This window comes from Mesocricetus auratus, unplaced genomic scaffold (genome assembly GCF_017639785.1).
Source record: "Mesocricetus auratus isolate SY011 unplaced genomic scaffold, BCM_Maur_2.0 Super-Scaffold_100003, whole genome shotgun sequence".
Classification (NCBI taxonomy): domain Eukaryota; kingdom Metazoa; phylum Chordata; class Mammalia; order Rodentia; family Cricetidae; genus Mesocricetus; species Mesocricetus auratus.
This window is the reverse complement of record NW_024429188.1, coordinates 44,730,115-44,753,829: the sequence shown is the minus strand read 5'-3', so window position 1 is coordinate 44,753,829 and position 23,715 is coordinate 44,730,115. Positions and strand designations below refer to the sequence as shown.

The window sequence follows — 23,715 nt, the reverse complement described above, 5'->3', positions numbered from 1 at the left end:
GCTAGGATGGGAACCTGGGATCTTAGTCTATTCCTAAGTCACTTTATTTATTTATTTAAAAATCATAATCATATAGATTTTTGGTTTTATTTCAATATAAATTTAGATGTACAAAAGAATTCTTTTATAATTTATTTATTCTTTTAAATTTCATTCTACCTTTCAGCCACAGTTCTTCCTCCTACCCCTCCATCTGCCTCCCGTTACCTCCCCCCAGCCCACATCCAGTCAACTTCTCCTCATGGGTAAAGACTCTCATAAGGAGTCAACAATGTCTCACACAATAGTTTGAGGCAGGGCCAAGTCCCTCTCCCACACCATTAAGACTGAGCATGACATCCCACCATAGGGAATAGGATCCAACAAGCTAGCTCATGCATCAGGTTTGTATTGTCGCCCTACTGCCAGGGGCCTCTCAGATAGCCCAAGTTTCACAACTGTCTTCTACATATGGAGGGCCTAATTTGGTTCTCTGGAGTCTCTACCACTGTTGGTCCACTGGTCATGAGTTTCCAAGAGCTCGGTTCAGCTGTATTTGTAGATTTCTCCATGATGACCTTGACCTCCCTTGCTTATATGTTCCCTCCTCCCACTCTTTGACTGGATTCCTGGAGCTCAGCCTGGTGCTTGGTTCTGCATCTGGTTCTATCAATTACTGGATGAGGACTCTATGATGATAGCTGGGGTATTCACCAATCTGATTACAGGGGAAGGCCAGTTTTGGCAACCTCTCCTCTATTGCTAGGAATCTTATCTGGGGTCATCCTTGTGGATTCTTGGGAATTCCCCTAGAACCAGGTTTCTCCCTAATCCCATAGAGGCTCTCTCTATTATGGCATCTGTTTCATTGCTCTTCCACTGCATCCTTTCCCATCTTGACCATCCCATTCCCTCAGGTTCTCATCCCCTTCCCCTCTCCCTTACCACCCCCATACTCAGTTTACCAAGTAGATTCCACCTAATCTTCCTTCCAAGGATGATCCATGTGTCCCTGTTAGGGTCCACTTTGTTACCTAGTTTCTCTGGAGCTATGGATTATAGCCTTGTTATCCTTTGCTTTACATCTAATATCTACTTATGAATGAACACATACCGTGTTTAGTCATGCTCTTAATTTAAAATCTCTTATGACTCATTGCTTCTCTTTCACTAGCTTATTTCTGATCTATTTCAGTATGTGCCTCTCTGAGATCCTTTTTAGGTTTACACTTTTTTAAATGTAGTAGCCACTAGTCCTGTGTGACTATTTAAAATAATTAAGATAAAGGAAATAAAAATGTAATGGTTAAGTCTCATTGGACATATTGCCAGTGTTTAAAAACCACATGTAGCCAGTTACTACTAAACAAAACAGCACAGATAGAGAACATTTCCATTATTTCAGAGAGTTCTGTTGAATAGTGCTATGAATATGGCCTACTCTCTGAGGCAGATGTTCTATTTGCCATACTATACTAAAGCTATTGATAAAGAATCTAAAATTAATAAATGAATCACACACACACACACATATATATATGAATCCACTGGATTCTATTCAAAAGGTACAGGGACAAAGAGAGTAGTTGGTGTTGTTTCTATCAGTGAGATTTAGTCTGTCGCCACTATTCTATATATCACTGAGGTGATGACTCCTGGGCCAAAAGAGATTCATTTGAAGCAAGATCAGTATACATAGAGACTGTGAAGAAGATCCATCAAGATGAAATTATTCCCATTTCTTTGAATTGTGCCAATAAGAACTTGGCTGGCATTTTCATGTCTTCTTCCAGAGCTATAAAGCATCTATCTGCTTGAAGAAGAGAGTGAGCATTCCCATTTGCCTTTAGGTCTCTGGTAATGTGCTGTCTGTGTGAGCATAGTGGCTCCAGTCGCACCAGGTGTTCTGAGCTAGCTGCCTGAAGAGGGTGGCTGAACTGACCATAATTGAAATCGGATTCCATTCATTCTATGGGGATCCTCTGTTCTCATTCTGCAGCAGAGGCTGGCATGTTGCTAGATGACTTGGAATTCTATACAATGAAGTTTGCTAGCCTCAGCTGTTACTCAGTGCCCAAGGCCTTGTTTTCTTCCATGAAGGCCACCCCTTTGCTCCTCCCTTCCCCTGCACCTGAGCCCCAGAGTGAAAGATAACTCTGTAAGACACACACACAAACTAACCACTATGTCAAAGCAGAGGCTTACTTAAATAAGGGACAAAACAGAGATGGGGAAGCAAAAGTGGTTAGTTCTAATGCTATATGAGCTGCTTTGTGTCTAGTTTTCAGATTTAGAGTAGTAGCAAAAAAGGATCCTCACAAGGTGCGACCTTGTTTCCATCTACTGGTATTTCATTCCCAGGACAGTGGATTCCTTTGGAAACTATCTCCACAACACCAAAGAGAGCCTTTTCAAATCAGGTTTCATGCTGTGTTCCTAAAGAGACCTCCATTTGTTTTATCTGTAGTTTCTCTAGCTTCAACGAACTTTAGGGGTGTTTCCAGATGAATTCTTTGTTTTCTAGGGTTACATGCCTTCTTACTCTGAGAGGTGTAGGTGATGATTCTAAAGTCTTTGAAACTTTGAATTACTGGGCCAAGGATGCCTCACTTCCCCATAGTTCATCTTGGAGTTTGAAATATCAAAGAATTATCTTCTCTGTGAGACTAATGGGGTGGTGTCCAAGATTCTGAGTCCCCCAAGGTATACACCTTTGTGCGTTAGGCCGTCAAGTAGTACTGCAGTTGTTGTGAGAGGACTGAGCAAATGGTATTAAGTCCCAATTCATTTGAATGTCAAGGGCTTGGCTGAATCAGGTAAGCTTTAAAAATATTGACGTCTTTCCATTAAGACGATCATCATTTGAGGGAATCAACAAAAATAAGATTTTCTATAGCTGGTTTTGAAAGTGAGGTTCTCCCCAAAGAAACCTAACCCTCCCACAGCAGCCATCAACTACTCATAGCTCCTCAGCTAGTGTTAGGGTCTCAGTGCACTTCATCTTCCATGCTGTAAGTTTTAACTGGCTAGTTCTTGCACAGTTTTATATTGTTAACCACAATTGTTGTGCCTTTATGTCTGGAGCTCTTTCATTCTTTCTTCTCCCTCTTCTAAGATGTTCCCGAGCCTCAGTAGGGTGGAGGGTAGTGGGTGGGAGTAAAGAAATGCTATTCCAACCTAACATAATCCTTCACATGAATTTTGGCCTAGAGAGGGTTTTGTTTTCATCTCTGGTGTGAATCCTATGAGCCATCTTTCCGTCTAGAAGAATTAAAGTAAGTGAATCTTACTACATGACTTTAGGGTTAGAAGATCAGAGGAATCCTAGATTATAGTCAAGGCAGCTCTCCTTATGTGTAGGGAATCTTTATTCATATAGAAAAGGGAGTAGTTAAAAACTATTATGGTGTGTGAGTGTGTGTGTGTGTGCATGCGTGCGTGCGTGTGTGTGTGTGTGTGTGTGTGTGTGTGTGTGTGTGTGTGTGAGCACATAATTGGAGGAGGGAGAATGGGGTTGGAATGTAAATACAGCACACATGTATACACATATGAAATTTTCAGTAATAAAAGGGTTTGAATATAAGGACTCTGGAGTCAGACTGTTTCATCAGTAATCATGATTCTATTCCTGTGAGATTTGGGGTAAGATTCAGTTTCTCTGCACCTTAGTTAACACATGTATAACTGGAAAAAAATATTAGTACTCGAATTATACGGTTGTTTGAAGGAATATAAACACCATGGTGGCATCTGAGGGCAGAAGACAGATTCTAAACCACTTAAAAGACTCACCTAAGGTGAAATATGCTCTGAGTTCCAGGTGGAAGAAGAAAAGAGTGACACTGAAATTTTAAAATGTTACTATAAAAGGCTTTATCATTTGTTTTGTGGTAGTCTTATGGTATATGTGGTCATGAAAAAATCCTTTGTTTACTCCTGTAATTTAGTTTTCAAATACACTTGGTAAAATCCAATCTGATTACTCTATATAACTACTTTTAGGAGGAAATGAGGTAAGCCTAGTGAGGCCTTTCCGAGTCCCATGAAAGTATATGCCAATGGACAGGCTATGACTTTTCTCAAAAATGGACCTCTTGCAAGAAAACACTTTGAAAAGCTGCTTACAGTGGCAAATTGTGAGAAGTATCAGTTTCCATTCAGGGTGAAAGACTGAAGGCCAGACCAACAAATTTCTGAATCATTATATAATAGCAAGATCTAAGTCACAGGGTTGTGACTTTACAAAAGGGTATGCATGTACTTTGCTCAGCAAAAAGTAAATTATGTAGGCCGATATATGATGACTTTTACCCTTAATGAGTCGTACATTACCCTGTATTCACACTCCGTCCTTAAAAGGTAAATGTTCTGTAAAGAAACTAACTTCTTTCTCAAGTCAATTTCCTACTAAAATGTAGTAAGAAAGAGTATGATAGTTCAAAGAGTTACTAGCTATCAGTCTAGCACACCAGTAGAGACCTTAGGGGCCTATGAACGTCTGTGGAAAGGCAAAGGGAACTTTAATATGTGGTCACACCTGCTTTCAAATCAGAGTTTCAGTGTAGCTATAGTCTACACCTACATTTTGGGTTCCACTTCAGATTTTAGTTGAAGGAAATATTGCATTTTCAAAGAGTTTGGGGACCTGTATGCTGTCTATGTTTTCCCTCACCACATTTTATAGTTGGAGAAACTAAAGGGCAAAGGTAAGTCATGCCAAAACACATAGGCAGAACAAAAGACAGAAGTACATGTCTTTCAGGGTGGTATGCTTTCATTACTGCCAGCTTGACCAGCAGGCTATTATTAAGAAAGGTCAGAAGCAGGGATTAGAAACGGATTGGGAAAAATTTGGAGAGGGACAACAGGTAGAGAACAAAACCAGACCTTGGCAAGCATGAAGTGAGAGCATAGCAGGGGAATGTGACCAAGTGGGATTAATAAATGTATGACAAATACCCTCTCAGGCAAAAAGACTCCTTGGCCCCCACCCCTGCCTCCTGGCTCCCATTCTCCTCCCAGTCTCAGTGCTTGGTTAGGGGAATAGCCAGGGGAAAGAATATCAAATTTTATCTTTCAAGGTTTATGTTGGACTATTTAGTCTAATGGTTTTCAGTTTGTGGAGGAGTAAACATAATTAATAATAGAATGATATGCAATGCTGCTCATCCTTGCCAAAGCACAGAAACTATTTCCAAGTCTCCCTTCTCTGACTACTGAGCCAGAAGAAAGGGGTTCACTGTCCAAATGCCATCCTGAGTGAGGAGCTCAGGATCATTACCCCAAACATGCTCATGAGAAATTGTAGAGCCTGGAAATGCTTTTGCATACCAGGCTTTTCCACTGGAAAAAGTAAGTACATGAATTTAGAGCATACATGCTTTTACAATTACATTTAAACTGACATTAAAAACAAATGCGAAACAGTCCATGCTGAACAGGTCAGCACGACCTGGAAAGCAAAAGAGAGTTTTCTTTCTCTCTTTTTTCTTACTTCTTTCTTTCTTTCTTTTTTAAAGAAAGAAAAGAGATAAAAAGAAAAAAGGCCTAGTGCTAATGGGATTAGTTATGTCAGTATGTTGTAAGTAAAAAAATACCATTGGAGTATTAATGGTTTTATTATAGGAAAATTTCACTAGCAGAAATATCCAGTATTCAAGCAAATAGAAAGCAGTTAAAAAATAAACCACCCATTAGCCTTTCAATTCACATTAGAGGAGTTCTCCTTGGCCAGATTAAAATTTTGTCCTGAGGAGGAGGAAACGCCCCTCCCAAGCCCTACTTGGCTTTGTCTCCCACCGAATATGGCAAAGTAAAGGGAAAGAGAAAGACTGTATGTGTACATGCAAGAGTGTCATGTGTGTGTGTGTGTGTGTGTGTGTGTGTGTGTGTGTGTGTGTGTGTGTGTGTGTGTTTAGGTGGTGACTGGATAAGGGACAGGGCAGGAAAGCATGCCTCCAGCAAGGCACAGAGAACATTTTTACTTTCATTTTTTGTTTGTCCAGGCCTCGTATACTGTGCTTGCAACAGGAGGAATCTACTTTTAATATGGAGGTTGTGGGAAGCCAGAACACAAAACTGCAAATGCTAAATGTCTCCTCTATTACATCAGTACAATATCTGAAGTGGCTGAGGAAGTCTCACAGCTGACCTGATTAGAGGCAAGAATTTTATGTGTGGGAGTAGTGGGGAGTGTAGGAAGCACTCAGGTGAGGAGAGGAAGGGTAGGCCCACTTCCTCCATTAGCTTGGCCCTGGCAGGAAACAAAGGAAACAGGCATTGCTGTTCAGATTTTGCCTTAGTTTGCCTTATGAAAGGTCTAAGCTGTGTGGGCTACTGGAAACAGAGTCACCTTGACTTTGGAGAGAAAAGGACTATCTGACTCTAGTTTTTTCCTCTAGAATTATGAGAGAGGGGCTGGCTGGCATCTCTTCCAGGAGAATGAAACATTTGGTCCTTCTCTCCTGTCTGTGGATCAGCAACTTCCTTCAGCTCATTTGTACAGGATGAGATTGGAAGCTTGGTCTTTGACAGAAATCCAGAAAAGCCTTTTTCACTGTCTTCTCATTTCGAGGTATATGTAATTGCCAAACTGGAATTTTCTAATATGAAAGATTGTTTTTGTTGAAAGTAGTGGCTTAAGTATGGGCTTGTACCTAATATGCTCAATAGTCAGATGCCTGAGTCAGGTTATAGGAGGCCTCATACACAAGTGGAGACAGGGTTGGTTGCTATTTTGGGAAGGGGGTTTCCATACCTCTTTTCTTATCATCTTATAAGAAAGAGATGAGATGCAGAAATGGACAGTTGTTATTTGAGGATTTGTTTTCTTTTCTGGTTAGTGACAAATGTACTTAAGAACTTCAATATGAGTATGTGTTTGTATACCTCTCCATACACAATAGACAAGAACTATTTTTTCAGTGTAGAGAATATGATGGGGCACAGAATAGAAAGGTACAATATAATGTTCTCATTACAGCTATTAAAAGACCAACAGCAGTTCTTTATTGATAGTATTAAGCCAAAATGTCTCAAAAATCCTGGTACCCTTAATCAACTGGAAATGAAATCATTTTGAAATGAATATCTTTGTGCCTAATTGTTCACTAATCAAAGTTTTCATGCTGTATTACCAGTCAAGGAGAAAGAATCCTCAATTTATTTTGGTTTCAGAGTAGCCAGTATGACACTTCACTGTGTCAGCTTGGGTTGGTAACCTTTCATCTTGGTCAAGATCTCCATTTCTCCTTATTTTCAAATGCTAGTCCATATTTTCTGATGGTGATTAGTACTGGCATAATTGTAGCTACAGACTGTTAGCAGGTTGAAATATCCCTTACCAATTTATTCCATTTTAGCTTCCAAAGGCTTTATTCTATGGTAAACCAGTAGTAAAAGAAGGAATTGGCACACCTGTGTTTATATTTAGCACCAATTACACAGACCAAGTAACATGGAATCTGATGACAAAAAAAAAGGTCATCCAGGGTGGTAATTCTATTTCCAGTTTGCTACTTAGACATACATTATCATGGGAATATTATCAATACTTCATCTGGATGTTTTATTGATTTCTTAGTGAACACATATTTCTTTTTTTAGTTTCCCTCCTAAGCAGCATGATCTCAAAAGGTATTCAAATCTTTCTAAAAAAGCATCTTACCCAGGTAAATTGTTGGAGTTCAGTACAATAAGAAAATAGAAAAAAAAGAAAATAGTTTAAACTTTTGTGGTTTTTAAAGAACATATCACACAATTTATAAAAACAAATGCATAAGTTCAAACAAGCAGTTAAATTATAAATATTTAAACTTTTTCTTAGATTGCTACATTTTGAAAACACTTGACTCTCTATATGTGCATAGTCTGTTGTGGGTTGTGTGTTCTGCTATTTGTTCAATACATTAGAAAATGTTATCTAGAGCATTGCCTTTTGAAAGAGCAAATGTGGGGTTTTGGATCTCTTGTTGCAAATATAAACAACATTAAAATCTTTCTAATGTTAGCACATTTTAAAAATTCAAAGATATCATGGAGAGATTTTACAAGCAAGATTCAAGTATTAGATATATAGTATCATCAATTTTGATTATAAGAAAAATATTATGTACCTTTAAATATAGTTCACCAGAAGCAACAAGCATTTGGAAATGGAGCACATCTTTCTCAGATAACTTGTTTGGAGTTAAGAGAGGGAATATGTCTCCTCACAAATACTTTCTTCATTTCAAAGTGTGTGTGTGTGTGTGTGTGTGTGTGTGTGTCCAACTGGGATATGGCAGTGATAGAATGCTTCAAGTGCTGACTAAAGAAAGGCTAAATCAGAAACCAAAGGACCAAGTACCAAGAATTAAAAGTCACATCTAACAGCAGAGAAAGAAAAGTCTCTAGTAGTACCTATGAAAACAAAGAAAGATCAATCTTCACTTAAAAAGGAGTATAAGGTACAATGATAATTATCGTGTACCTACTACATGGCCTTTTATTTACACATGTAACAATTTTATAAAAATGGTATTTTTACCATATAGCTGAGGAAACTGAGGCTCAGAGAGATCTATAGATTTTTACAAGCTCACCAAAATAGAAGTGACAGAATTAGGACTAGAAACAAGACTAAGTCCATCATGTTATTTCTATTACCACCAGACATTGGTTTACACAAATGGACTAGTGTTACAACTCACTGGTAGTTTTTGTCTAATATTTTAAGTCTTCTAAGTTCCACACTTACCACCATAAAATATACTCCATCATTCTAAGTGTCAGCCATATGTTGTGCATGTTGATACTCAAACACATAGTGAAACTTTTCTCCTATGTACAACATTTGTGAGGCAGAACTGTTAAAAAAAACCTCAGGTATATGGGAACAGTGTGTGGATCCAACACTTCTTAGAATTGAGCCTTCATGCTTGCATCTCCAGGCTAAGATTTTTAGACTCTAAATCTAGAGAGTCGAGGGAGAACATAGAAATACCCAGTACCTGAGTTTACATTTTATTATTATTATTTTTTGGTCATGTCTTGTGTATGTTAACCACTGAGCTACATTTGTTCTGTTTTCGTAATAAAGCATTGCTATGCTGCTCAGGCTGGTATGGAACTCATGATTATGCTGCTTCAACTCCTTCAATGCTGTGATTACAGGCATGCACCACTATTTCTGGCTCTCAAATTGTTAAGTTTTCTTTATAACACTTTGTTCAATGTCAAAATGAGATACAGAGTTATACCACCATGTTGGTTTTCTGGCTATTGTATGGGGATGTTGATTAGACAGTGTTCAACAAAACCGTTAGTGATCACCCTTTGTGATGCTGGAAGTCATTCCCTTTCTTAGAATAATGTTTTTTAATGTTGCTAGCACGCTCCTTGGGTCAGGATTATGTGCCTATAGCTACCAGTTGTTATTGGCAATATGAAGCCATTGCATTGTTATCCTTTGTGAAAGACAAGCATGACATAGATTTTCTCTGGTATCCTTTAGTGGATTTGATAGCCACTGATAGTGAGGTATGCTGAAGGTGGTCTGCTCTTGTTTGTTACTTTACTGATTTACCCAGTAAGTGATGACACATACATTTGGAAAATGGGTGACATTGAGTAGGGAAAAATTGTTGCTCACAGAATAATGCCTTTATTTATACCCAAGTTATTTTTTACAGTGTTTTCCAGAGAGCAGTGTTTTGGTAGGATATTAAACAGTGTGATGTGAAAAACAGGACCTGAAATTTAATTTAGTTTGGGAATCCTGAGCTAGAAAGCATCTCAGTTTATTTTATTACAGTATTTACAGTGCAAATCTTCCTAAGGACAGTAATGTTCAGGTTTCTTCGCCTCATTTGAACTTAGAAATCAGTTCTTCTAAAGTATACACTGAAATAGTTTTCTGTGAGCTCTTGGTAGAAAACTGCGATCAAGATCAAGGCAACTAACATTTGATGTACATGTAGGTTCTTCATAGAAGCCAATTGCCTTGGTCTAGGTCAGTGTTTCATTTTGTGAATGGTATGTGCTTGCAAGTTTCAATTCAAGTGGAGCTAAGTACCCCAAGCATAAAGCATAGGTATTTAGCAAATTTTGATGCTAGAAGATTTTTTTCTCTGTGTATGTCCTGATACTCTTCATTTTGTAAAATGGAAGCCTCCCCCAATATAACATTCAAGTTGTCAAAAATTCTCTTAAAACATATACACAATTAACAATATGACATGTGGTCATGTCTGTCTGGCAACCATAAATCTTCAACTGTATGAAATTGGGTTCACTTTCAATGTGGTCATAGCTTGCCTCCCTATTTTCCCATCTGTGGCCATGGTTTTTATGTCTCCATGCCTTTATTCAAGTTGTGCTTATGACCTTAAATGCCCTATTCCTTGCATATCACTTAACTTCTCCCAATAATTTCTCCTTATACCTTAAGACCAAAGTATAATCATAATCACTGTCTCCCTTATTTAACATAATTTAAAAATATTTAGATATTGCCTGTATATGCATGTGGGTTTGAATGCGGCACAGGTCAGAGGACAATCTGAGGAAGTTGGTCACCTCCTTGCACAATGTAGGTTCCAGAGATCAAATATGGGTTGAAGGGCTTGAATGCAATTGCCTTTACCCACTCAACCACCTCTTTGTCCCTATACAATTTTTAAAACATACATTCAAATCTGTAATATTAGGCTTGTCCTCCCCAGATGTTCAGTATAGAGTCTGGTACATATTTAGCACTCAATAGGTACTAATTAAATGTAGATATAAATGACTGAGTGCAGGGAGAGATGAAGTCACATCAATGAACTTTTTAAAAATACATAAAGAACCATGGCATAAATTGTATCTTGGCATTGCAATTCTTTTCTTGAATCTAAGATATCTAATATGGATGGATCAATGTTGTACTCCTCTTGGAGGTGGTGAATGATGAGGTAGCTGCCATAAGGACTGCCTTGAACATTGGAAATTACTGTTTATCATGGCATCAGACTATTGCCAGGGCTCCCTGAACTAATTTCCTAACTACAGAACACATAAACATCTTTAAAACTTGCATAAATGTTAAGATTTTATCCTTATAAGAGAAGAACAATCTCCTAGAAGTAAAGAAACTTCGCAATCTTTTTGTTTACTTGTTTATTGAGAATGTCCCACACTATAGTCCCAGCTGGCCTGGAATTTACTGTGTAGCCCATCTAGTCTTAAATTTATGATATCCCTTTCTCAGCCTCACAAACACTGGGATATCAGGCTCAAATAACATTTGAAATAAATGCACATTTTATCAAATCTCACATGCTCTGGGTCTCCATGGTTATTCCCTCCCTGTGGGTGGTAGTTGCTACCTGAAATTCCTGTACAGTCTGCAACAGGCATGGTTCAGGGAAAGGGATACTTAGATCCATTCTATTTGCTACATACTGAGAACTTAAGAGTCTCGAAACACACACACACAAAAGTAATAGTTGCCCAGGGCAACAATAGGACAAATGAAATGTGAACAAAGGAAAGGTTCAGGAAAGAAGATGACAGGAAGGCTTGTTCTTTCTTCCTGATTCCATTTTGGAAACCAAAAGTGTTTCTTATAAAGTACAAAACAAAGTGAGAGATGTCTGTGCATTAATCTGAATTACATACCATATAAAACTCACCACCAATTAACTGGGGGCAAGTCCTTATCCAGACAGTTAAATGTTTTCTTAAAAGGACAAATGGGCAAGTCATTTAAATTCTTTAAGCAATTCTTTTTTAAAGCAATTCTTGATGTGTTTTTCAAAAGCAGCCAGACATTAATCAAGAACAAAAAAAAGCCATATATTTTTCCATTGATGGGAAATGCTGAGAACCCTCCACCTGTGGGACTGTTTCATAAATACCAAGAGTTTCTAAGAAAAGAAGCAAACGGATAGGAAGGTAGGCATGGAAACATGAAGAAAAGGCTGTATGTATTAAGTGTCTCTTAATTTAAGAGTTCCCATCATCAGAAGATGGAAGACTATAGACAAGCTGGAGATCATAAGATGTTGAGAGCAAGCAGATATCAGCTGTGCCACATTCAAAACATATGCTTTGTCTTCCATTATTTCAACAGTCTAGTAGTCATCAAGTATGTCACATAGGTGTGAATGGGGGCAGCTAAAATTACTGTGTAAATCAGTCTCTTGTATTAGTACTTCTATGAGCAGGTGATTGGAAATTGAAGAAAAAGCTGATAATATTACAGTATTTTCTTAGTGGCTTTTGACATCTGATCACAAAATTTTTAACAGCAGAAGGGTTTCTGGTAAAGCTGATAATCCTAGCTTCACATTAAAAAATAGAGTCTCTGGCAGGGAGAAGGGACTTGAACAAGACAACATTCTTAACTGCTGCTTTATTAAATATTATATAATTATAGTGTGAGTGATACAGAAAAGGAGACAGTTATATAAGTTCTTCTTGAAGGTGACCAAAACCCAAATCTTTAGAAAATGAGAAGATATTGCCAATGTATTCACAAAGGCCACTGTAATGATGCTTTATTTTATGTTTCCATTGTTTGAATAAAAATGTGTTATATACTGATACTGTAAGTTAACAATAAACTTGGAAGAAGATATGTCAGAAAGTAGGGGATGTGGTGTTAACTCCATCAATGTGCAAATGTTTGTATTTTAAGCCTAAGAGAATAAACACTTTTGTTTTCACTGACTGACTTGATACTTCAACATTAATATAAACTTTTAAAAAATACTTAAATTAGTTTTTAAGCTTTATGCTGACAGCACTTTCCAGCATGAGGTAATGAGAAGTGTTTTTTGTTGTGATCCACTGACTGCTGTTACATATCCTATATTGCATGGCAAGCCAAGTTGACTATTAAAGAGAAAGTCATTCGAAAGTGCTAAGAACAGCCTCTATCTACTCAATATGCTGGTGACCTCATTGTAATTATAATGCCTCACATTTGTCTAGCACTTTCTCCTAACTTTAACTTTGAGGATGATATCTATAAATTAAAGACAATGAAAATGAAGTTCACAGGGGACATGGAGTAAATGATAGATCTGGACTTTTAAACTACTTCAAAGGTAAAAATTTATACAACATCAATAATCCTTCTGTGAGTTGGCTGGGTGACTATCTCCATGGTACAATACTTGCCTAGCATGCCCAAGGCTCTAGTTTCAATTCCCTTCATAGCAAAAGAAAAAAAAGGATCCTTGTTTTCGTGAGCATCTATCTTCTAGTTTTATTGAAGTCTGTTAGTCTGAAACTCTAGTGCCCAATGTTCTGTCTTATATGTATGTGACACTCATATGTTATGGGAAGGAAACTGAGGTGAAAACTGCTCATAGAAATTCAGCATTCAGTTTTGCATGCCCACTCAACTCAACTACATTTTCTAGTAAACCAATCAGATAGCTTTTTGTGCCACTCTTTCAGCAACTGAATTCACAAATTTATTTATTTATTTATTAAAGTACTACTATGTATAGTAAAAATATCATTTATATGTAGACTTCTCTTCCAAAGAGGTTCACTGTAATGATGTCAGAAGAACTTTTTTACATTCTTGTAATTTCTTAATGGAGGATGTGGGCTCTGATATGAAACCAATGTCTTAACAAGGAGTATTTTATAACTAAATTTTATTTGTATCAAAATGGGCTTACAGTTACTTTCAAAAGTTGGCAAGGCAGGGGATCCTCAACCTAGAAGCCACGGTGTATTATGAACAATTCACAGGAGGTTAAACAATTGAGAGATGAATGTATCAGAACACGTGCTCAGGACTAAGCACACTCAATGTAGTAAAACCTTTCCTTTCAATCCTTCCCTCTGTCAACTCTCCTGGATTTCTTTCTATCAAACCCTTTATGGTATTATGGTTTCTTCCCCACTGCTATCACAACTATAGGATATCCTTAGAGTAGACCAAACAAGAAAAAAACAAGGTTGGATTTTGTCAAATATTTAATCTCATTTGATGTGGTTGCCTGGAAAATAACTGACAGGGCACCTGCCTGTGATGTCTGAGAGAACTACATATTATTTAAGATGCTCCTGTTGAAACTATAACAGATCAAGCCTGAAACAATTTGTTTGTAGTATTATGGTCTAGTTAAAAGTACTACTGGTCTGTGAGGGGAGGATTCATTTATCTACAATGATATATAGGCAGAGTAGGCATTCAGTGTCTTATAGAAAGCCAAAGATAACAATTGTTCTAAATTAGCACTGAGATGGGAGATAAGTGGGCTGAGTTCCAGTCATTTGGATTTTCCCAATTGGTATTGAGTAATCAAATATAAGGGTATAGTTTTAGACACTCAGAAATAGAATTGTTTTTATTTGAGTTCCATTTCTAAATCAAAGTAGACTAATGAGATTCTTTTTCTCATGAAAGATACATCTGTTTGGAAGCATCAGGCAGCAGTGTGGATTCTGGCATGAGGCAGATAAAGATAGGAGAATTAGGAGAGGGGAAATACATCAATAAAGTAGTATGAAGTCATTTTGGAAGGATGACAGAATCATGGTAGATATAAGCTCATGGGACACAGAGACTTATGATAGAGGGTCACCATTGAAAGGGCTATACCTCCTAAGAAGCTACTGTGCCATTGGGAAAATGCTTTTGGAAATGATCAATGGATTGCTAAAGAAAAGGAAATGATTAAAAAGCCTGCTGATTTCTCAGAGACACAGGATAGGAAATTGGCTCTGTTTGGTACCTTAGTCACAGGATCCAAAGAGAAGCTGCTTTCCACTCCAGTTGGCTGTCTGTATAGTACATGCAGGACTTAGCTGAGAGATAGTCCCAGGTGTTCAGAGCCTGCCTGTGCCATGCTCAACCTGCACCTGTGACAGTTTGGATTACTTGGTTCTAGCATCCCTATCACTGAACAGCATCAGGCCAGTATCATTATATCACCTGAGGAACTGAATCCAAAAAGCACAGCCTCATTCATCTTCTGTTAGTTTCTAATCCTTGCTTCATGCCTCCTGATCCTATGTCAGAGTCCAAAGATCTGAATGCCAGGGGTTCAAATGAAGAAGGCACCATGAGAAAGGCAGCCTAAATCTATTTCATATATGGTACTCTTAGAAGCATTAACAGAGTCAAATCAGATCTTAAGCAATTGTTAAAAAAAGATAAAGGTGAGCAGAAGTACAAGGAGAAAAAAAAAGAAGAAAATGTCCATACCTCCTAGAGTCATTCCTGCTTCATAGCATTTCCGGAGCCGACAAGATGGACAATTTTTCCTTCGGAATTTATCAATGGTGCAATCATTTCTGCTGGCACATAGATACTTCTGCTTCCCTGGAACAAAAATGTAATAGTAGATCTGTTAATGTATCTACAGAGGTTCTTTCCTTGAGTACTTCTAGGCAAAAGGACAATATTATTGATAGATAATGACTCCAAACAATTCTATCACACAGAATTAAACCACTGCATGGGACTAACTAGAGTCTCTGAATGTGGCTGAGTTATGTGGCTTGATTTGTTAGGGGGGAACTGGCAGTGGCACCAAGACTTCTAGGGGCATGAACTGACTTTTTGAAGCCCATTCCCAATGGTGGGATACATTGCTCAGTCTTGATACAGAAGGAGGGGCTTGGTCCTGCCTCAACTTTGTTATGACAGACTTTTTTGACTTCTCAAGGAAGGTCTTACCCCCTAAGAGGAACAGATGGGAGCATAGGAAGGGGGAAGGGGCTGCAGGAAAAGGGGAGGAATGGAGAACTGGGGTTGGTATGTAAAATAAAAAAATATTTTTTTTTTTAGATTTTTCAAGACAGGGTTTCTTTATGTGGCTTCAGAGTCTGTCCTGGAAATTGATCTGTTGACCAGGCAGGCCTCAAACTCACAGAGATCTGCCTGGCTCTTATCCCCCGAGTGCTGGGATTAAAGACATGTGCCACTACTGCCTGGCTGAAAAATATTTTTTAAATAAAAAAGAATATAGTTTAACGCTGTTGCATGTTGCTAGTCTTTCATAGATGTTTTAGTAGATATTAGCAATTCAGATCTTGCTAATACTTTCCATTATTAGGACTGTTTACTGCTTTTGAAAACAAGATGGTTTAGATTGACTGAAAACCAAGAGTGCCCTTGAGAAAATGACCAGTTATGAAAATTATCACTCTGTTAGCTTGGCACAGAATAGATATTGGCTTAGTCAATCCATCCTCCTACTAACACCTGTAATCACGCATAGATTCATACTTTAGCTAATTATATGCTTAAAAAAACAGTACATTATTTTTATGTGATCCCTAACAGTTTTTACATTGTTAGTGATGGCACTCTCAAACCTGTAAGTTCTAAAAGCCATAAATAAAGTCCACACTTTGTGTTATAAAGCAGCACATGCAAAGGGAAGTTCTCTTAAATCAGTAGAGAAAAAAAACACCACAACCATGTACAACTTGAATCCTCATAGACATACAGAGAAACCAACCTTCCTCTTTTTGGGATAAGAGTTACTCAAAGGCGGATGTGGTCCAAAACATGTAATTTGCTTAGTAGTTTATCTTTGTTACATTGCTCCCCATAACAACCCAACACATAGTAGGCCCTTGGTTAACATGCATGCATGCAGAACATAAACATAGAGAGGCATAAGTAAACAGTCACCACCAAAATAGTTCAAAACACAGCCTCAAGTACTCTGTACATTGAGGATTATGGACAAAAATTAAGATGGAAGAAAATAGTCTTTTAAAGGACTATTCTTAATTATTTATTCTGTTTCACTGTATGGCTAAAATTTTCAGGGTTCTATATAAAATAATGATATATTTGGTTTGTTTACAAGTTTACTAATAATCTTGAGCAAAGTACTTGTAACAGAATTATCATATACCCCTTTATATGATAACAAAAATAAACGTCATTATGTTGAAACAGATTCTGCCTTCCAGCGTTACATTGAGCAGTAGTAGGCACAAGTCTAGATCACACGTATGATATTAATTATAGGCATATAATTTATGCTAAGGGAAAATTATCAAGTATACTTCGGGTATTTGTCAAGATAAAAAATTCTGTCAAATGCTTTTTCTATTTTTGCTGAAATGATCATATGATTTTTATTTTTCATTTTGTTGATGTGGTGAGTTGTATGTCTTCATTTATGTATATTGAACCAGCCTTGGGTCCCAATAATAAATCATTTCTGATAATAATGGATCACTTTTAATTTGATGATAATTGACTTTTATAGTGTTTGTTAAAGGTGTTTTTTCTTCTATGGGACTATTGACTTGCTTGGCATTACATCCTTGGATTTCTCTAACACTATGTATCTAAGGAATGAGAAATAATTTAAAATACTGTTTGGTCACATAAAGCTTATTCCTCTATACAAATCTGTAACATACTTGCAAAATGTTTTCCCCAAACTTTCTTGAATTATGATTCATTTGATAATATTTCTGGACTCCGTTAAGAGACACTTTCTTCCAGGAAATGTGTTACTGTCTCTTCGTAGTACTGATCCATCATTGATAGTAATGTCCCAAAACTGACCTGAGAGTCTGGGAAACAGGAAGGGCCCTAAGAGAGATATGCATGGTATCCCAGAGAATAGAAATGAGACAAGATCTCCTGAGCATATTGGGAGCATAGGAGGAGGGGAAAGGGAGGGGGAAAGAGGGGAGGAAGTGAAGGGGAGAGGAGAACATGGGGGAGCAGGAAGGTTGAGTTGGAGGAACACTAGAGGAGAGCAGGATGAGAAATACCATAATAGAGGGGGTCATTATAGGTTTAAGGAGAGATCTGACACTAGTGAGATTTCCAGAGATCTACAAGGATGACACCAACTGGCAAACTAAGCAATAGTGGAGAGGCTACCTTAAATGCCCCTCCCTGATAATGAGTTTGACAACTACCTTATATGCCATCCTAGAACTTTCATCATGTGACTGATGGAAACAGAGGCAGATACCCACGGCTAAACATTGAACTGAACTCCTGGAACCCAGTGACAGAGAGGGAGGAGTGATGAGCAAAGGGGTCAAGACCGGGGGCTGGTGAAACCCACAGAGACAGCTGACCTGAACAAGGGGAAACTCATGGATGCCAGACTGATGGCTGAGAGGCCAGCATGGGACTGATCCAGATTCCCTGAATGCAGGTGTCAGTGAGGAGGCCTAGGCAATCTATGTGGCCTTGGATAGTAGATCAGTATTTATCCCTGGCGTACAAATGGACTTTGGGTGTGCATCCCACATTGAGGGATGCTCTCTCAGCCTGGACACATGTGGGAGGGCCTAGGCCCTGCCCTGAATTAAATGACAGACTCTGGAGATCCCCCATGGAGGGTCTTACCATACCTGTGTAACAGAATGTGGATTGGGTGGGGAGCTGGGGGGCTGGTGGTGTGCAGGCTGGAGGAGGGGAGGGAGATGGTGCTGGATTGACATGTGAAGCAAGCTTGTTTCTAATTTAAATATAAAAAGAAAATAAGGAACCTTTTCTATAAAATATTTTAGTAGGATTCTTAGATCTTAGGTTATGAAATGAACATATATATGGAGATGCACCAAGCCCCAACAAGTTGGTGGCAGAGTCAGCATAACATTTGAAAACCACACACAATGGAGATGTTCTATGAATGATTATAGTACAAAGAAAAAGCATTGTAAGTGTGTCAGATATCATTTTCCAGTTTGTTTATAGTCTACTTCTGTATTTTCAGTTGACAGAAGAATTTATTAAGTGGGATCTGGGCTTGCTTCAATTTAGTTTTAGAAGGTCACATAATTTCATGTTGTAGTCTAGGTGGCTTAACAATTAGCACAGATAATACAAATACCTATTCAGCTCCTGCTCATCAGAGACTAAACATTAAACTCCACTCTGTGATACTGTTTATCTTTCAATAGCAAAATTATATCAACAATCTATTATCGGGTTCTTACAAGTTATTGTGAAACGATTCACAAAATACATTCTGTCTCATAGTAAATCATGTAAGGATTCACTGTAGAACTGCAAAGAGAACACTCATTTCAATGCTTTGTGACACTCAGCACAGCCATATAATTGACATGAAGTACTCTGCATGCATGTTGGCTCTGAAACTATTGACTGGCTGATGCTCTATATTTTATTTCTGGTCATACACTGTTTTTTAATAACAAATCTTGAATATGATTCCATGCCCCAGCTGGAACTGCAACCACATGACAAGATAGTTTTTTTCCCACAGCCTCCCTATTTCTGTTCTTTTCTGCCAGACTCACAATGTTTCCACCCACTTTGACTTCACATCAATGTCTAATTAAGATATTTTCCACTTGAAAAAACATACCATTTTGAGTAAAGGAATAAGGTAGGTGACTTAACCACTATCACTGTCATTGTATCATACTAATGAAGAAAGGATTGAGCTATCATCATCATTAACTTACAGTGAAGACTGAAGAATAAAGTTCTTCGTACTATGTATAGAGAGTTTTAATATGGAATTCATATGGCAAAATAAATTATTGAGGCATGTAAGAGGTCTGAATTAAATAGAAAGATGTATGGTGTTCTACACGGAGAAGATCCAATATTTTAGAGATTTCTGTTCTCTCCCAGTGACGTATATAAATTTACAATTATGTAAACAAAATCTTGCCAAATATGTCTAGAAGAATATAATATATGATAATGCTAAATATTTATCGAAAAGAAGAAAAATAAGATTTTCCCTACCAGGCATTTAAATTATTTTTAAGATACGACAATAGCAATAACTTGATACTGGCTTCAGCACAGGTCAACTTGTAAAAGAAACTAGAAAACTCGAAACATATATAACCTATACAATACATCATTCTAATTTAGTGAATTATAAATTATTCACTATATGGTTCCAAAATAACTGGTTATTCATTTTATGTAGCAATATAAACTCTGGGACCCACAAATGAGAAAAAATGATAGTTGTCTTTCTGAAACTGATGTAATTCACATAGTTATCTTTAGGTACATCCATACTGTTGCATATAACAAAATCTCACTCTTTATGTTAAAAATACTATTGTGTATATGACATATTTTTATCCACTCTTATGATGTTTGATACCCAGATTAATTCCATAACTAATGTGCTGCAATAAACATGAATGTGCATATTTGTAAAATATTGTTAGAATTTTTAGCTAACTATACAAGAGTCGTAGAGCTGGGTCACATGTTAGATTTGTTTTGGTTTTTCGAGGAAATCCCATACTGGTCTACATACTTGCTGTACTAGTTTACATTTTAACCCACATTGTGTAAGTATTCTCCTTTGTCAAAATCCCTGAAAGCACATGAATTTATTTACTTAAAGACTGTCATCCTGATTGGGATGAGATGAAATCTCAATGTAGCTTTAATATGCATTTCTCTGATGTCTAGGAAAGGAGAACACTTTTTAAAATGTCAACTGACCATTTCAGTTTCCTCTTTTGAGAACTGTGGCTATTTCACTATTTCATTAATCAACCGAACTGTTGAATTTCTTGTTGTATATTTTGAATTCTCTGTATGTTTGATAAAAGCTAAAAACAATACAATAGAAAAATAGGAAACAGAAATAGTAGACAAATATACGAAAAAACGAGAGGGAGGAGTGATGAGCAAAGGGGCCAAGACCAAGTCGGAGAGACCCATAAAATCAGCTGACCTGAACAAGGGGGAGCTCATGAACACCAGACTGATACCTGGGAAACCAGTATAGGACTGACCCAGAACCCCTGATAGTAGGTGTCAATTTGAAGGCCTGGGCAATCTATGGGGCCTCTGGCAGTGGGTCAGTATTTATCCCCAGTATATGAACGGACTTTGGGAGCTCACTCCACATAAAGGGATACTCTCTCAGCCTAGACACACTGGGGAGGGTCTAGGTCCTGCTCCAAATGATATGACAGACTTTGAAGATCCCTCATTGAAGGCCTCACTCTCCCTGGGGAGGAGAAAGGAGATGGGAGAGGGGGCCGGTAAGAGACAGGGGAGGAGGGATGGAAGAGGGATCTGGGATTGACATGTAAAACCAGCTTGTTTCTAATTTAAATAAAAAATCAGAATAAAAGGAAAAAAAGAATAGAAATTGCCATGAAGGCAATAAAAGAAATGAAAATAACCACTACATACATGAAAATTGGTCAAATTCCCTAAAATAACAGAAAGACAAATTAAATATCATTTTTCCATGCAAGATTACATGTCTAGTTAACTACTAAGTGTTGGTGAGAGGATATATTTGTTGCATATTCTTAAATAAGTAAGAACACACATAATCTTGTACTAAAAAATCTAATTTCTAGGAATAATCAGATATGCAAAAAGAGGTTCATTGTAGCATTCTTTAAATTGTAATATTGAAGCATTTAATTGTTTACTATTAGGAGATTAATTAAAGCATTCCATATTCAAAAATGAACATTTTACAGTTATTAATGGTGATATCAATTGCTTTATGTAACTTGGAAGTATGTTTTTACATATACTGGCTTGTTAAAATAACAAAATGATGGTAACAAATAGTGATTTGAGTAGTTTTCATTTTAATATGTAAATCCCCAAAGTTCATCTACTCAGGCATTTTACCCTGAAACTTTGAGAAATAATAGTATATAATTTATTAGTGGGGCACGATATGGTGTTTTGATATATGCCTATATTATAAAATGATTAAAACAAAGTAGTTAACATATCCATTGCATTATCTGATCATTTCTTTTGTAGCAAGCATATTACAAATCTGTACTTTTAGTATTTTAAAACATGAAAGTGGGGAGTTATTAATTCTTGTCACCATGATGTGCAGTAAGTCACCAAAAGCTTCTATCTCTGGTCCAAATGAAATTTATTCTCCTTAGTCAGTGCCACTACTTCTTCTATGCGTCTCATCTCTTCTCAGTATGACTTGCAATTGATAAAGTAGCACTACACCCTAGAACCTCTGGTGTCACCACTCAGTTGAACAGTATTTGAAAAGTTCTTCAAATTCAGTTGAGTTCTAGTTAGGTTTTTCTAAAAGTTTACTGCTCTTGAATTTGTGCAATAGTGTAGATAGGTCTAGACAAATAATCTGAGCTGTAGCAAAAGTCAGAACTCACATAAAGAGGGAACAATAAGTTTTGATTACTAGATTATTAACTTAAAAATAAATAAGGTTCTGCCTTCCTCCTCCTTGGGTGTGACCCCTTTGTATTTTTCTCTCTACATTTTGTTAAAGTTGCACCTCTGGCATTTGTTTAAAAACATGTTGCCATCTTTACATGTTCTACCCAATTGATGTGTTTCTGTGTATGAGTGTACTTAACTGAATTCTAATTTAAATGTACAGAGATTAATTATTTAAAGAACTTTGCTGCTGAATAATTCTTCAAGTGTAAAATGGCCAGTAATCATAATTTATCAATTTCATTAAATCTAAATTTTATTTGAAAATCTTACAATCTTGATGAAATATAACTGGACAAAATATTTTAAATTAAAAATGCATACACATTCTTTGATTCAGGACAGGTTTTTCACATGTATGACATGACATATACACAGACATTCATTACAACATTGTTTGAACAGCACAAGATTAACAACGCATGTATATCTATCAATACAAGAATAGTTAAATTATTATGTAATGCTTCACCCATTAAAACGAATTTTATATAGAAGAATTAGAAATAGTCTTCAAAATCTATAATTTTTTGAAAATATACAAAACATTAATTCAATAAATAAAATTTTTGTGTTTTTGCTTATGCTCACCAATGTATGTAACATCTGAAGAAACATACATAAACGGATGAATAATCATTATCTTGAGACACAATACATTGCTGTGGAATTGTGGTGGGGGTACTATTTACTATTTAACCTTTCATAGTTATCCAGGTTTGTTAAAAATGTTTGTGTTATCCTCTGTCTGTGCTTCAGTAGATACACCCATACACATAATAAAAAGATTACAGTCTGTAAAAATTCAGTGAGAAAAAAAGTGGCTCCCAGAACATCCTAGTATCTAATCTATATTCCCCATTCACAGCAGGTGTGTTACCTGTTCATCACACTGAGAAATTAGGGAAACTACTCTTTTCAAAGGTTCAAAACTTTTTATTTTGATCTCAAATCTCATTTAGTGAGTTAAAACAAGTTTGTTGAAGACGACTAATGTCTATAGGGGAGAGAGACAATTAGCTCCTGCCATTTAGATGCTTATAGTCTAGTAGGAGATACTGTAAGTTCAGATGAAGGTGAACTATTACAAATATATGAGACCACATGAAGGCATTGGAATGAAGCAAGAATGTCTAGGTCATGGCTTATGTCTTGTGGCTTATCTAGGGGCCTGGTAAAGGCAGTAGTTTCCTCTGAGCCTCAGAATGAATGGAAGACTTCTAGGGATGAACTCAGTAATCACCTGATAAATGAATATTTAGATACTAAGAAGCTAACAGTCACAAATGGTAAATGCTATTAGTTGTTCTTGGCATTTGTAATTTGGGAAAACTTCATGATGTGCTAGGAGCACAAGACCTAGGAGTTAGAAGGGTGGGCTTGTAAGTCTCAGAAATTCCACCTAGTACTTTTCTGATTCTATGTCTTCCTTAAAAAATGAAGTGTATAAATGCACTTTTGCAGATCTATGACAATTAACAGAAAACATGTGAAGTATCTAGAAAATGTCAGTTAATGGTTAAATCATAAGCAAGGTGAACATTCTCCTTGAATCATGATTAACTCAAGAAAAGCTT

At 37.0% G+C, this 23,715-nt stretch overlaps 1 protein-coding gene across 1 annotated transcript in view; it reads right to left on the bottom strand.

Annotated features, from left to right (window-relative positions):
• Ar (androgen receptor) overlaps positions 1 to 23,715 on the bottom strand; it is a 194,428-nt gene that overhangs the window by 20,918 nt on the left and 149,795 nt on the right. The window contains exon 3 of the mRNA XM_005081152.4: positions 15,173 to 15,289. Within this exon, the coding sequence (XP_005081209.1) occupies positions 15,173 to 15,289 (117 nt within the window). The remainder of the gene's footprint in view (positions 1 to 15,172; positions 15,290 to 23,715) is intronic.